We start from the raw sequence: 13,338 nt of genomic DNA, 5'->3' as shown, positions 1-13,338 counted from the left end.
AGACAATCAGTAAGACACAGGCGTAGAAAAAGTAGTTCCACTTTATTGTTCCAAATCTTGAATCACTAATTTCAGAAAATCAACATTTAAGTTGCGTTAGTCATGAAAATGTCATGAACAAAGATGATGGGATCCTTCACCTAATACTTTATTGCACGTTCTTTAGAGGCAATACCTGCAAACAAGCAAATTCCAATAGCTCTCATTGAGACTTCACTACTTATCACTCTTCTGGAGTGAACTGAAGGGTGCTTTCTCGAGACCATTGTCAAGGCTCAAAAAGTAGCTAAGTGGCCCCAAAACATAATCAAGTCTATTCTGTGTTATTGTCTTTTCTTTGACCACAAGTTTTTTACTTTTTAGCATAGAGCTGAAGTGACTTGCCCTAAAGCTACTGTTTTTTCTTATCTGTCCAAACATTCTCCCAAAAGCATTGTGGCTTGCCGTCAGTATGCATTTTAATGAATTTTAGGCTTTTATTATGTTTTTATTTCAGAAGTGGAGTATTCCTGGGTTGTCTTCTAATGAGCCAATTGTCTTCTAATAAGTGGCAGATGGTCTGATCAGCCACTAAAAGAGCTTGACCTTGAAGTTCAGCCTGTATCTCTTCAGATTTTGTCCTTGACATTCTGTACACAATTCTTACTATCCTTCTTCCCATTCCTTGGGTTGATTTCCCTCTTGCCACCACACTTAGACAAGTTGGCTACAGTCCCATGGCCTTTAACCTTCGTAATAATATTTGCAACTGTTGTCACATGGATATTAAGGTGCTAGGAGATGCTTTACTGTCTTGCCTTTGACATGCTTGTCTATAATGTTCTTTCTGATCTATCAGATGACCCTTTCCTTTACTTAGGAGGTGGGTCAAGTGACCTTGAGGAAAAAAGCACAAGAGAAAGGCAGGAGCCCAATACAGTGTAGTATATCTCGGAAAATAGTAATTCAAATGGCAAAATAAACAGGGTATTTAAAGGGATACTGTAGGGGGGTCGGGGGAAAATGAGTTGAACTTACCCGGGGCTTCTAATAGTCCCCTGCAGACATCCTGTGCCCGCGCAGCCGCTCACCGATTCTCCGGCCCCGCCTCCAGTTCACTTCTGGAATTTCTGACTTTAAAGTCAGAAAACCACTGCGCCTGCGTTGCCGTGTCCTCGATCCCGCTGATGTCATCAAGAGCGCACAGCGCAGGCCCAGTATGGTCTGTGTCTGCGCAGTACACTCCTGGTGACATCAGCGGGAGCGAGGACACGGCAACGCAGGCGCAGTGGTTTTCTGACTTTAAAGTCAGAAATTCCAGAAGTGAACCGGAGGCGGGGCCGGAGCATTGGGGAGTGGCTGCGCCAACACAGCATGTCTGCGGGGGACCATTAGAAGCCCCGGGTAAGTTCAGCTCATTTTCCCCCGACCCCCCCCCCCCCCTACAGTATCCCTTTAATAACCCTGGGTTGCAACAACAACCACATTCAGGGTGTGTGGGGAATGCCCGTCCCCCACTTAGGTAATTGGTTCCCTCTGTGAATGGTTTCTCTCTCTAGAAAAGGTCCGCCCCTTCAAGGGAGGATATTTTAAACAGTATAAGAGGCACCCAGAGTGGTAGTACCATGTTTCTCCAAAAATAGGACAGTGTCTTAAATTAATTTTTGCTCCAATAAGGAGGCTAGGCCTTATTTTCAGGGGATGTCTTATATTTCTATCAGGAAGTGTCTTTCAACAGAACATTTACTGTTCCTTTGTACTGTGCTGTTCCTGGATTTGAAGGTATGCTATTGTACTGATCAGGCACCTGTCCTGTCATTCCTGCACACAGCTAATAACCTTACTGTCCTGGGATTAGAGGTGAGCCGAAATTTTCGTAATTTCGCATTACTAAAATTACGCATGCGAAATTTGCGATTACGATGCGAAATCTCCTTATCTCCTGATCTCCTTAATATATTCTCCAAATTTGAGGCTCTTAGCATTTAAGGGGGCTTTGCTATTAACCCTTAAAGTCGGCGGCTACCTAACATTGATACATGCGTCAACTTTTCCGCTTGGGAGCATGGCCATACGCATTAATTTTGTAATACCGACTGTAATGAGAAAATTACGCGAAAATTACGCTTACGCGAAATTTCGCGAAATCCTTCTTCATTACGATTATGTACTTACGGCCATAATCGTAATTACACTAATTACGCGGTCATTACGCTCATCTCTACCTGGGATGACAGGACCAGTGCCCGATCAGCACTGCACCACTGTGTCCACACTTGCTGGCCGCCTCTTCCTCCTCTTTATCTTCCACTAGGGCTATTTTGGGTAGGGCTTATATTTCAAGTTTCTCACAATTCCAGCTAGGGCTTATTTTCAGGGAAAGAGGGTGTCTATCTATCTATCTATCTATCTATCTATCTATCTATCTATCTATCTATCTATCTATCCATCTATTTATCTATCTTTAGAAGAGGTGGCTTACCTCAAGAACTGCAAGGTAGGGTGACAAGACACCATAGAAAAGTAGAACACACCCTTTTTGGTCTTACCTCAAGAAAGTTGTCTAAGCTTGTGTTCACAATTAGTAATTTATTGCACAAGGGCTGCCTCTTATCCTGTTTACTTTCCTTTACTTACTCTGGACAATGTCCCATGTGTAATACTAATTCAAGAAAATGGCAAATTTGAAAAATCATTCTAATCCACTTATTTATTTACCAACAAATCTGTCCAGGATATTTTATTATTATTAATAATAATACTACAATACAGTATACAATACAATAACATTTGTAAAGCGCTTTTATCCCTTGGGATTCAAAATAATTACTCTTTGCTGAATTGGTAACTGGCTGCAGCCAAGATTTAGACTCCGGTCTTTTGTCTTAGAATATACTTGTAGAAAAAGCAATATTACCGCCGGTATATCTCTTTCAACACTTGCTTTGCTTTATTCCATGGCATGTCAACAGTATACATGGAATAATTGCTTTTCATTATATAAGTTTTTATGAAGATCCAAGCAAAGCAGGCACCACCTTCAGTAATTTAGTAGCTCTTTATTAGAAAAGTCATAAAAAATGACAAGTCATCGATAAAAATGGCTTTAGCGGCTGCCAGCCCGCTGTTTCAAGCTCAGTAGCTCTTTTTCAAAGCCAGAAGCCATATACACAAACAGAGGAACAACTTCTCCTTAAATAGGAACTATACAAGTGAGTAACCAATCAGTTTAAAATCTTGCTGGCCAATGGGAGCGCTCAGAAGGGCTGTGGACCTGATGGGGAACTTAAAAAAGTGACATCACCAAAGATACACCTCCTAGCCTTGCTTCCACCCAGCACATGCGTATACGGCCGTCCGGATGCGGAAAAATGTACGCATTATCCTCAGAAAATCATACGGGCATCAAAATTATGTGTGCGCATAAGATAATCCGTACACGGAAAACTGTACACGTCTAACGCGGAAAATCGCACTCACATGTGGAAATACAGCCACAAAAGTAGCTGTGGGTGAGATTTACAAGTATAACAGCGGCATATAATTACACCTGAGGACCACCTAAAGAGCCATCACAAAACTCAAAAAAGTCACTCCAACCATGGGTGACATTGTGATATGGCAAAAAAAGGTGTCCTCAGTACAGTCAATGACCACCTATACTTACGACCACAAAAACATAAAAACAACAAAATACGACACATCGCTGAGCGTTCATCATGGCACCTGGGATTTTCCTAAAAAATAGAAAAAGGAAAAATTAAAAACAGCCTGGCTGTGTTCCTTTAATTTTTCGTAATTGTTTCTAATTTTTTCTTTTTCTTTTTTTTAGGAAACTCCCAGGTGCCATGCTGATTGGTTAATCACTTGTATAGTTTCTATTTAAAGAGGAACTTCAGCCTAAACAAACATACTGTCATTAAATTACATTAGTTATGTTAATTAAAATACATAGGTAATATAATCTCTTACCCACCCTGTTTTAAAAGGACAGGCAAATGTTTGATTTCATGATGGCAGCCATCTTTTTGGTTGAAAGGAGGTGACAGGGAGCATGAGACACAGATCCAAATGTCCTGTGTCCTGAACACCTCTCCCAGTTGCTAGGCAACGTGAATTACAACATAGGAAATCCCATCATGCTCTGCACAGCATCAGGGAAAAAAAGCCTGGGCTTTTTTTCTTTGATGGGTGGAGCTTAGCTAAAATGCAGCTAAAAATGATGCTTTGGTAGGAAAAACAAAGTTCTGATGCTGTAAAACTGTTAAAGAAACACCAAGCCTTTTCAGTTCTGCTGAGTAGATTTTTAGTCCGGAGGTTCACTTTGAAGAGGAGTTATTCCTCGGTTTGGGTATATGGCTTCTTGCTTTGAAAAAGAGCTACTGAGCTTGAAACAGCGGGCTGTCAGCCGCTACAGCCATTTTTATCGATGACTTGTCATTTTTTATGACTTTTCTAATAAAGAGCTACTAAATTACTGAAGGTGGTGCCTGCTTCCCTTGGATCTGCATCTTTTGATCATTGGTACAGTGATCTTAAAGCTATGACACACCCCATATCCTCTTGCATGGGTGCTCCTCCACTTCTGATGTTTTTGCTGATAAGTTTTTATGAGGCATTTAACACTGAGGCATGAGCTGTAAGAGTACCAACAAATTTGTGGGTGAGTTCTATCTAACATGTGTATGCACCTGTAGTGGCAGCCGAGTACTATCTGTAGTCTGTACATTTTTCCTCACATCTATGAAGATGAAAATGATCCTTCCAAATCCTCTTTAAAAACCGATTGTAACAGTCTCCAACAAATTTTCAGCCATTTTTTCCCCAGCCTCCTATGCTGCTATTGCGGCCAGGAGGTCGCAATAGCAGCATAGGGGATGATATACAGGCTGGGAACGCGAACAATCACTCGCGTTCCCATGCCTGTCGGCCGGTGACGGCGAAACCGGAAGTCGTCGCCGGCGGGTCCAGAGGCATCGGAGCGGAGCTGCGAGGGCTCCGATCGGCTGCAGGGGGCTGAGGGAAGCCCCAGGTGAGTTAATCTCATTTTTTTTAACCGGCTTTAGGTTCACTTTAAGACAGTGGGCCTTTTAACCTTTAGACGACCGCGTCACACCGATGGGCGTGACCGCGGTGCCAGCCCCAGGACCGCCTAACGCCGATCAGCATAATGTCCTGGGGCGTGTTTTGCAGGAGGCGCATCTCCACTTGGATGATGGAGCTACGCTCCGCCATCAGTCTCCCAGTGGCGATTGTCGATAGGAGACCGTTAGATGGCGAAACCGCCGTGTATTTAGTCTGTACAGCGATGCAAACTACAGCAGCGCTGTATTGGGGACAGCCGTGTGACACGGCTGTCCCCCTGGGTGGCAAGTCAGCAATCCGCTGTCATAGGCTGAAGCCTATGACAGCCTATCGCACTGATTGGCTGGCAGTGGAGGGAGGGAAGTTTAAAAAAGCAAATAAAAAATAGTAATATTTATTATCAAAATAAAGAAACAAATATTTGTAAAAAAAAAAATATATATAAACATCCTGGGAGCGATCATAGCCCACCAACAGATAGCTCTGTTAGTGGGCAGAAAAGGGGTGGGGGGGGGAATAATTTGTATGCTGAGTTGTGCAGCCCTGCAGTGAGTCCTTAAAGCTGCAGTGGACCAGTTTGTGAAAAATAGCCTGGTCTTTAGGGGGGTTTAAGCCCTGGTCCTTAAGTAGTTAAGCAAGCAGCAAGCAAGAAAATAATCAGAATAATTTGGACAGTACTTTTTCACCTACTTTTTGGTACTTTTTCAATTACAGTGCTGAAAAGTTATTTTAAACAGAATATGAAAAATGATCTCCTAGGAGAAAACTTAGGAGAAAAAGTGAATTGAATAAGGGCCAGGGCCTTCTCAGGCTAAGGCTGCCTTATATTTACAGCACAGACGTCGATCTCCAGTCCTCCCGGGCCATATCCATGCCAGTGTTTAGGATGAACTGAGAAATGGACAAATGTGTTCTACTTGATGAACCACATCTTTCATGATTCAGTTCCATCAATTCATTTGACCTGTGTCAAAAATGAATCTGTAGTGATCTGTTCTGGTACAGGAGTGTAGTAGACATGCCCCAACTGGCCCACATGATTATACACCATCTCTCTGAATTGGAGCAGATACTGCCGTATAGACTTACATGTGTGTTAGAGCTTGGGCAGTACAGTGGCATAGTGGATAGCACTCTCACCTTGCAGCGCTGGGTCCCCTGTTTAAATCCCAGGCAGTGCACTATCTGCATTAAGCTTGTTTGCTCTCCCCTTGGCCCATACGCAATTCACTTTTTCTGCTGTGTTTTCTCCCAGGAGATAATTTTTCCATCTTCTATTTAAAGTAACTTTTCAGCACTCTGCAATTGGAAAGGTACCAAAAAGTATTGCCAAAATTATTTTGAGTTTTCTTTCTGGTGATTTAAAATGCATTATATTGACAAGTTAAAAATATCACCTAGGAGAAAACTCAGGAGAAAAAGTGAATTGCATATGGGCCCTTGCCTGCGTGTGTTTCCTCCAGACATTTCAGTTTCCTCAAACATCCTCAAAACATACAGATAAGTTAAATGGCATCCCCCTAAAAATTGGCCTTTAGACATATGACTAGATTATATTGTGAGCCCCTCTGAGGGACAGTTAGTCACAAGACTATATACTCGGTAAAGCCCTGCGGAAGATGTTGGCATTATATAAAATTATAAATAAAGTAATAATACCCAGAGAAGTTCCACCCACCTGACATGATGAAAGCCTCTTAGTGTCTTGGGGCAGTACTTTCCACTAAGTTCCCCATTAGAAGGCCTCTGCTCCAGTGTACAGATAAAGTATGGTCAGGTAGGTGGGTAAGGGATGTGGCTATGGTTGCTTTTGTAGTAAAAAAGAAGCAGTCCCAGGAGCTCAACTGTTATAATATAATTGAGTCAGGGAGTCAACCAGTCCACACCCGGGTCCCTCAGGTGCAAAAAGTCCACAGCAATAGAAGAAAAAGACTGGGTCTCTACCTGGATAAATGCAATTGTAGCACTATTTTATTGCACTATAGTGACAAAACAACACAACTTTTCGACCAGCAGACCTTTATCAAGTGTTACATGACAGAGCTCGTGCTCACAAATAAATGACATACCATACATGTAATTTATTGTGAGCATGAGCTCTGTCATGTAACACTTGATAAAGGCCTGCTGGACACGATTTCGTGTTGTTTTGTCACTATGGTGCAATAAAATAGTGCTACAATTGCATTTATCCAGGTATGTTTGCTTTTGTAGTCATATTCCATTACCAGGAAGTCCTGACTGTAGAAAGGCTGCCGCAGCTCTCTACAGGGTTTTTCAGTGAGACCTACAGGGAGTATAGTAAGGTTGTATATAGGGAGTACTCACATGCGGTCACTTTAAATATTAATTGCCATAACTGATACAGCTTTGGGTATACTTTTTTCCTATAGCATAATGGAGCCCTCCTTTAATGTGCCATTTTTTTTCTTTTATTTGCAATCTTTTCACATTTTTCATCACTCTGCATTTAATACCTCAATGGGGAAGAATGGCAAGAAATACAGTAGTTAGAACAAAAATGTTCAGAAATAGGCCCCATTGTGATAGTAAATAGCAGCCTGATGAAGAAATACTTTCTGTTTGCTGAAATCTACTGCTGCAACCTATTTGAACGAAATCTCTATTGCAGGTTACTTAGTTATAGGAAATCACTCAAGTAAGTTGATCGAAGTTGCCTTTGTTTCTTTCTTTTTGGAGCTTGCTGATTTAATAGTCTGATGAGTGTTAATATATGGTGTCTTTTCATGCGTTTACAAGGACAACCTGCATATAAATCATAAAAGCATGACTAATTGCATGGTAACTGGAGAAATGCTTTGCCTCTCTCTGGGGTGAAACTTGCATGTGTGTGTTTTAGCTTGAGAAGTCACTCTGAGGTATTTACTCAGGCTGAAAACTCATGTTATTATGAGAATTAGATTAGTGCTGAACATGTAAGCTCTGGTCTGTGGAGAAATGCGCATTGGAAACAGAAATATATGTTGGGAAACTGGAGGCCTGATTATTCTGGGCTGTGTGGTATTGTGAGGCCAGCACAAGGTGAAATCTAATCTTGTGCTTTCTGCCTAGGCCTGTAACCAAGAAAACCTTCCTGCAGCATGTTGAGGAGCTGTGCGCCAACAACAACGTAAAGTTTCAAGAAGAATTTTCGGTATGTTCCTAACAGTTGTCACAACATCACAAGGCCTCCAGTAATTTTCATGTGTCACATTTCATGTCCATTTTAAGCACGTGAGACCAGGAAAAAAAATCCTAGCCTTGATAATCAGTACCCAATTACCAGAGTGATTGTTTAGACAGTAATGTTACACTCATTTGGGTTTTACAAGCCCCAATGCATCACAGATTCAAACACTTGGGCAGGACAAAATTAATTTAGCACACGTGTTAGGTGTGGTGTATTGATTTGTTTTTGTTTTTTTTTTTGCTTTGAAAGCATTTAAAAAAATTCTATGTCTGTCAAGGCTGGATTTCTAGAAAGGCCATGAAGTCCTGGGCCTTGGGTGGTAGCTGCCAAAGGGGTGGTTGGACATGGATTAGGGGTTACTGAAAATGGGTAGCAACAAATGGAAGAGGAGAACTGCAGCTCAAGGTAGCTGTGAATTAAAGATATGGGCGGCTGTACATGGATATTACACATACACAGGCCCAGATTTACCTCCCAGGAGTCTATAGGCACAGGTGTGACTTAGACTTCGCCCTCCATGGACCTACAAACCCCCTCTGAACTGCATCACAAGTGTGCTGGCTGTCCCAGCTGTCACTTCTCCCTCACTTCCCATGCCTGTCATAGGTAGCTACAGGTATCCCTTAGTATGAGGTAGCTAGAAGTACTACCCTCAGTAATAAGTAGCTAGGGTGCCCTCAAGTATTAGTTATCCAGAGGATCATCATTATTAAGTAGCTAGTGGTGCCCCTGACTGAAGAGAGATCTGGTCAGTGGAATGCTGAGAGCTGGGTGAGTAACTTCTCATTTACACCCCTCCCCTTGACTCTACATAAAGAAGGAGGGAGGGAGGCGCTTGGGGAGAGGATTGAGCTGCCTTTCCATCATCATGCACCAGTAGGCATGTGCCTACTGTGCCTTATGGTAAATGCAGGCCTGCACATACAAGAAGTGGTTGCATATGGATCGGGAGAGCAGTGGTTTCACAATGTCCTAGTGATACGCTGCACTTTTCATGAGTAGTAGTACTGACTTTTTTTGTTCAGTACATTTATAAACTATAACTCCTTTGTGTATATATACTACTAAAGCTGGCGCTGCAGTAATAACTATATGAAAGAACAAATATGGCAGGGTTTTGGTAAACCACCCAAAAATATTACCCACTGAAACACTCAAAAGATCTCTTCCTGCTGCTTCCTTAGTTCTTAGGTGGGGGTACCCAACCCTACACCTCAAAAAGAGAATCCAGATAGTATTAAAAAAGGAGCGCTGGACATAAACCAATGTCAACTTATATTGCTGGTATCAATTTTATTCTCAAAGCACCAATACACTTTAATACGATAATGATATCATTATCGTATTAAAGTGTATTGGTGCTTTGAGATTAAAATTGATACCAGCAATATAAGTTGACATTGGTTTATGTCCAGCGCTCCTTTTTAAATACTATCCTTTGTGTATATGTTTTACTAATTCCCAATAACTCAGTTTTATTGCTACATTTATTTTTTTTTTAAAGTCAACGCAGTTGCTCACCAAACAAAAGGATCTTTTTCCTATTACATAATTGTGAATATGTATATAACAATTGGAAAGTTGTGGGGCATTTTATTAAACACTTGCTTCCACATTTTTATCCTTTGAATGCAAATCATCTGGGCATTTCTTCATTACTTTCACACTACTTGTTTACTACATTTCATCTTTAAAAAATGTACAGAGGTGCTGATTATCCCCTCTCTGTGGCATATACTGTATACTATATTTCCTATATAAAAACAGTTTATCAGAGAAAACTATCTGTTCTTTTATATATAAATCTTGAAATTGGCAATCAAGATTATAGGCAGAGAAAAACAGCATTCTCGTACAAATCATTCAGCACTTGTTAAAAATCAGATTCTGGTGTGATTTTTAAGGATTTTTTTAAATGTGCTTTTTAAAGTACAGTACAACAGAATTGTAACTGATCACTGCATATGGGCTTTGTATTAATGTACATGACCAGTCTTTATTACAGTTCACATTCATTATAATTCATTTATTATAATTTGTGTATTATGCAACTGACTACTGTGAACTAGCCCTGAACAAAAAAATAAATATATTTGTAGAATTACATTTTTACATTAAATCTAATAAATAAACAACAAATATTTTTTTTTTTAATACACCCCTTTATTCATATATTTCTTTAAAAAAATGTGAATCATACTGGCTGTGATACTGTGATTCCATAGTGGAATCTTCCTAGAGACATCTTGTTTTTCGTTATGCCCAGTTTGCTACAAATTTCTATCCAAGCTCTTAGAAAGTCACTACTGCTTTACAGTTTATTTAAAAAAGTGTTTTCACATTTTACAGGAGCTACCGAGGTTTCTTGAGGACCTTGCTATCTCTGATGCAGATCTCCCATGGAACAGGTCAAAGAATCGCTTCACAAACATAAAACCATGTATGTATGTTGCATTGTCACAACATTGTATATTGTCCTGCATTTCATAATGTATGTCAAACATTGGCACTTATTAAATCCCAGCTACACCTTTACATTTCCTTGTGTCCACCCCAGCCCCATGTTAGTTGGGTGACACTGCCTCCTATATCTAGACACTTCAGTAATCCTGAATCCTGCCTCCGGGGTGACTTGCAATATCAGTCACTTGCAATATTCGGACAGATTGATAACTAAGTAATGTAGCTCTATGGCTAAATGAAAGAGCACAGTAGCTAAATGGTATCACTCTCACCTTGCAACACTCGTGTCTCAGGTTTGATTTCCATCCAAATCACTGTCTATATGCAGCTTGTATGTTCTCCCCAAATGTACATGTATTTTCTCTGGAAACTCTGGTGTCCTCCTACATCCCAAAAACACACTTTTAAGTTCATTGGTCCTAGACCTAGACCTTGGTAGAAACATTAGGATGTATGAGCCCCTCTGAAGGAAGATGAATGACCTGATTAATTACTGTAGCAGTGTTTCCTGGTATTGTGTATATACTGTATAGCATCTCTATTTCTATTGTTAGTAATAGTATGTATAGTATGTAACAGTAATGTTAATATTGAAATATTGGCCTTGGTTGATATTTCCATAAACACAAGGTTCAATAATGTTTTCTGTTAATCGTCGCAATATATAGAATGGAAATAAATGGACTGGAAATTCTCATTTTTAAAACCTGCCCAAATAGGTATTAATTTTACAAAATATTCACCATTTTTTTTAAACAGTATAGTACATTATTCTCAAAGGCACTTGTTCTATAGTGTGGCATTGTCTATAATTTGTGAGCCTTATATTTCTTGTAGCTTTTTTAGTGAAATCATTCTTCAATAACACAAGCAGCAAAAAGCTCCAGTAAGCAGGCTGCTATATACTTTGTTTTAGTTAACTTTGAACGTTCAGACATTTCTCCATACTAGACTGCGCTGTCAGCAGCCTTCAAGGTTATACACTAGTCAAGGCAAGATTAACCTGTTGGTCATGACCCACTAGAGTTCCTGTGCCACACAAGACAGATGTTTAATGATTGCTACATTTCTGCACAGCATACCATGTATATCCTGGTGGGCATACACTGCCAACACTTTAATAGAGTCGAAAACAGGAGAATGCAGATAAAGAATGAAAATTATACTTGCGCTGTGTTTTTAATTTTTTGTGTACAGCCATGTTTTTTTTCTACCTAAAGCCACACTTTACATAAATAATTTTTTTTTAAAATCTAGTTTTGAGTGAAGCAAAGAATAATACACTGTATTCGTTACTATTTTTTCTGAATTGATACAAATATGGTTGCAGTTTGATTTGTCAGAAAAAAAAATGTGTAGTGAATTGATGATCTCTAGTGGCATACATCTAAAAAAAGGGGCTTATTCATTTGGGAACGGCCGGGGAGTTGCCTGTAGTAGAGCATTGATAATGTTGCCAATAATCTACTTTTGAATTCCGTAACCTAATCTTCACATTAACCCTCCCCTACCTTCACCAAATGTTAAGCTCACTACCTACGCCTGACACTAACTAGGGTTGCTCATTGGATTCTGCAGAAATTAAACTTCCACATTTCTGATTGGAAATCTGCATTTTTTCATCGGAACTCGGAAATTGGAAAATGGAAACCGGAAATGAAATTTCTGCGGAAATACTGCATTACCTCAACTCGGTAATATTAGCCCAATCACAGAACTCAGAAGCATTGGACCAATCAGAGAATGCAGAGTGAATTTAAAGTGTTTAGCCAATCAGATAATGCAAAAAATGACCCCCCCCCCCCCCAAAAAAAAAAGACTCCTCGAAAATTGGAAATCCGATTTCTTTAGAAATATTGCACTACCACAACTTGGTCATTTTAGCTCAATCACAGAACTCTGAAGCATTGGACCAAGCAGAGAATGCAAAGTGTACTCAGAAGTATGTGGCCAATTAGAGAATGTAAAAAAATGACCAAAAAAAGACTGAAAATACATGGAATCGAAAATACATGGAATCAGTAATCGGCATTGGTGGAAATTGGAGTTTCCGCGGAATCGGAAATTGGCATTTCCGACCATCCGTTACACTAACCACCACCGACCTGCACCTAACAATAACTTCTTCCCTAAGTTACATTAACCAGTAATGACTCGCCGCTCAACTTTACCATAGCTGAGCACCCACGCCTCTATTAAAGGTATGCCTATTTCCTAACCTTTGGATCCGGCTATAGCCAAACCCCCAGTGCTGAAACTAACCCCCATATGCTTGACTATACTATACCATTCTCTGAACAAATACTTCAGCTGAACCACTATAGCTAAACAGTGCTCTGCTTTACTATAGCCAAGAGCAGCACCACCGCTATTGCTAGCTGGAGTTTGGCTGTACAATAGCCAAACTCAGAGCTGAACCACTAGAGCCAGATGCCTCCTGTCTACAATATAGCCAAGTGCTGTTTGGCAAAAATGGTTTGGCTGCGAGCACTGCCACGATTGCTAGCCTGCATAACCGAACTACTGCCACAGTCTCTGCCACGATCAGAGTCACTGCCCAAAGTTCTACTCTGTCAGCTGCTTTTTTGCATTGTGGCCTCCATCCTCACGAGGCGCTTCTT

At 40.5% G+C, this 13,338-nt stretch overlaps 1 protein-coding gene across 5 annotated transcripts in view; it reads left to right on the top strand.

Moving 5' to 3' along the window:
• Positions 1–13,338, top strand: part of PTPRQ (protein tyrosine phosphatase receptor type Q) — a 356,602-nt gene that overhangs the window by 323,673 nt on the left and 19,591 nt on the right. For 3 of the 5 annotated variants that reach the window (XM_068276874.1, XM_068276872.1, XM_068276871.1), the window contains 2 exons: positions 8,137–8,218; positions 10,604–10,694. In XM_068276874.1, the coding sequence (XP_068132975.1) occupies positions 8,137–8,218; positions 10,604–10,694 (173 nt within the window). Of the gene's footprint in view, positions 1–7,696; positions 7,724–8,136; positions 8,219–10,603; positions 10,695–13,338 lie in introns of all 5 variants that reach the window. The other 2 variants (XM_068276870.1, XM_068276873.1) reach the window with 1 other exon arrangement.

This window comes from Hyperolius riggenbachi, chromosome 3 (genome assembly GCF_040937935.1).
Source record: "Hyperolius riggenbachi isolate aHypRig1 chromosome 3, aHypRig1.pri, whole genome shotgun sequence".
NCBI classification, from domain to species: domain Eukaryota; kingdom Metazoa; phylum Chordata; class Amphibia; order Anura; family Hyperoliidae; genus Hyperolius; species Hyperolius riggenbachi.
This window is presented reverse-complemented; position numbering and strand designations above follow the sequence as displayed.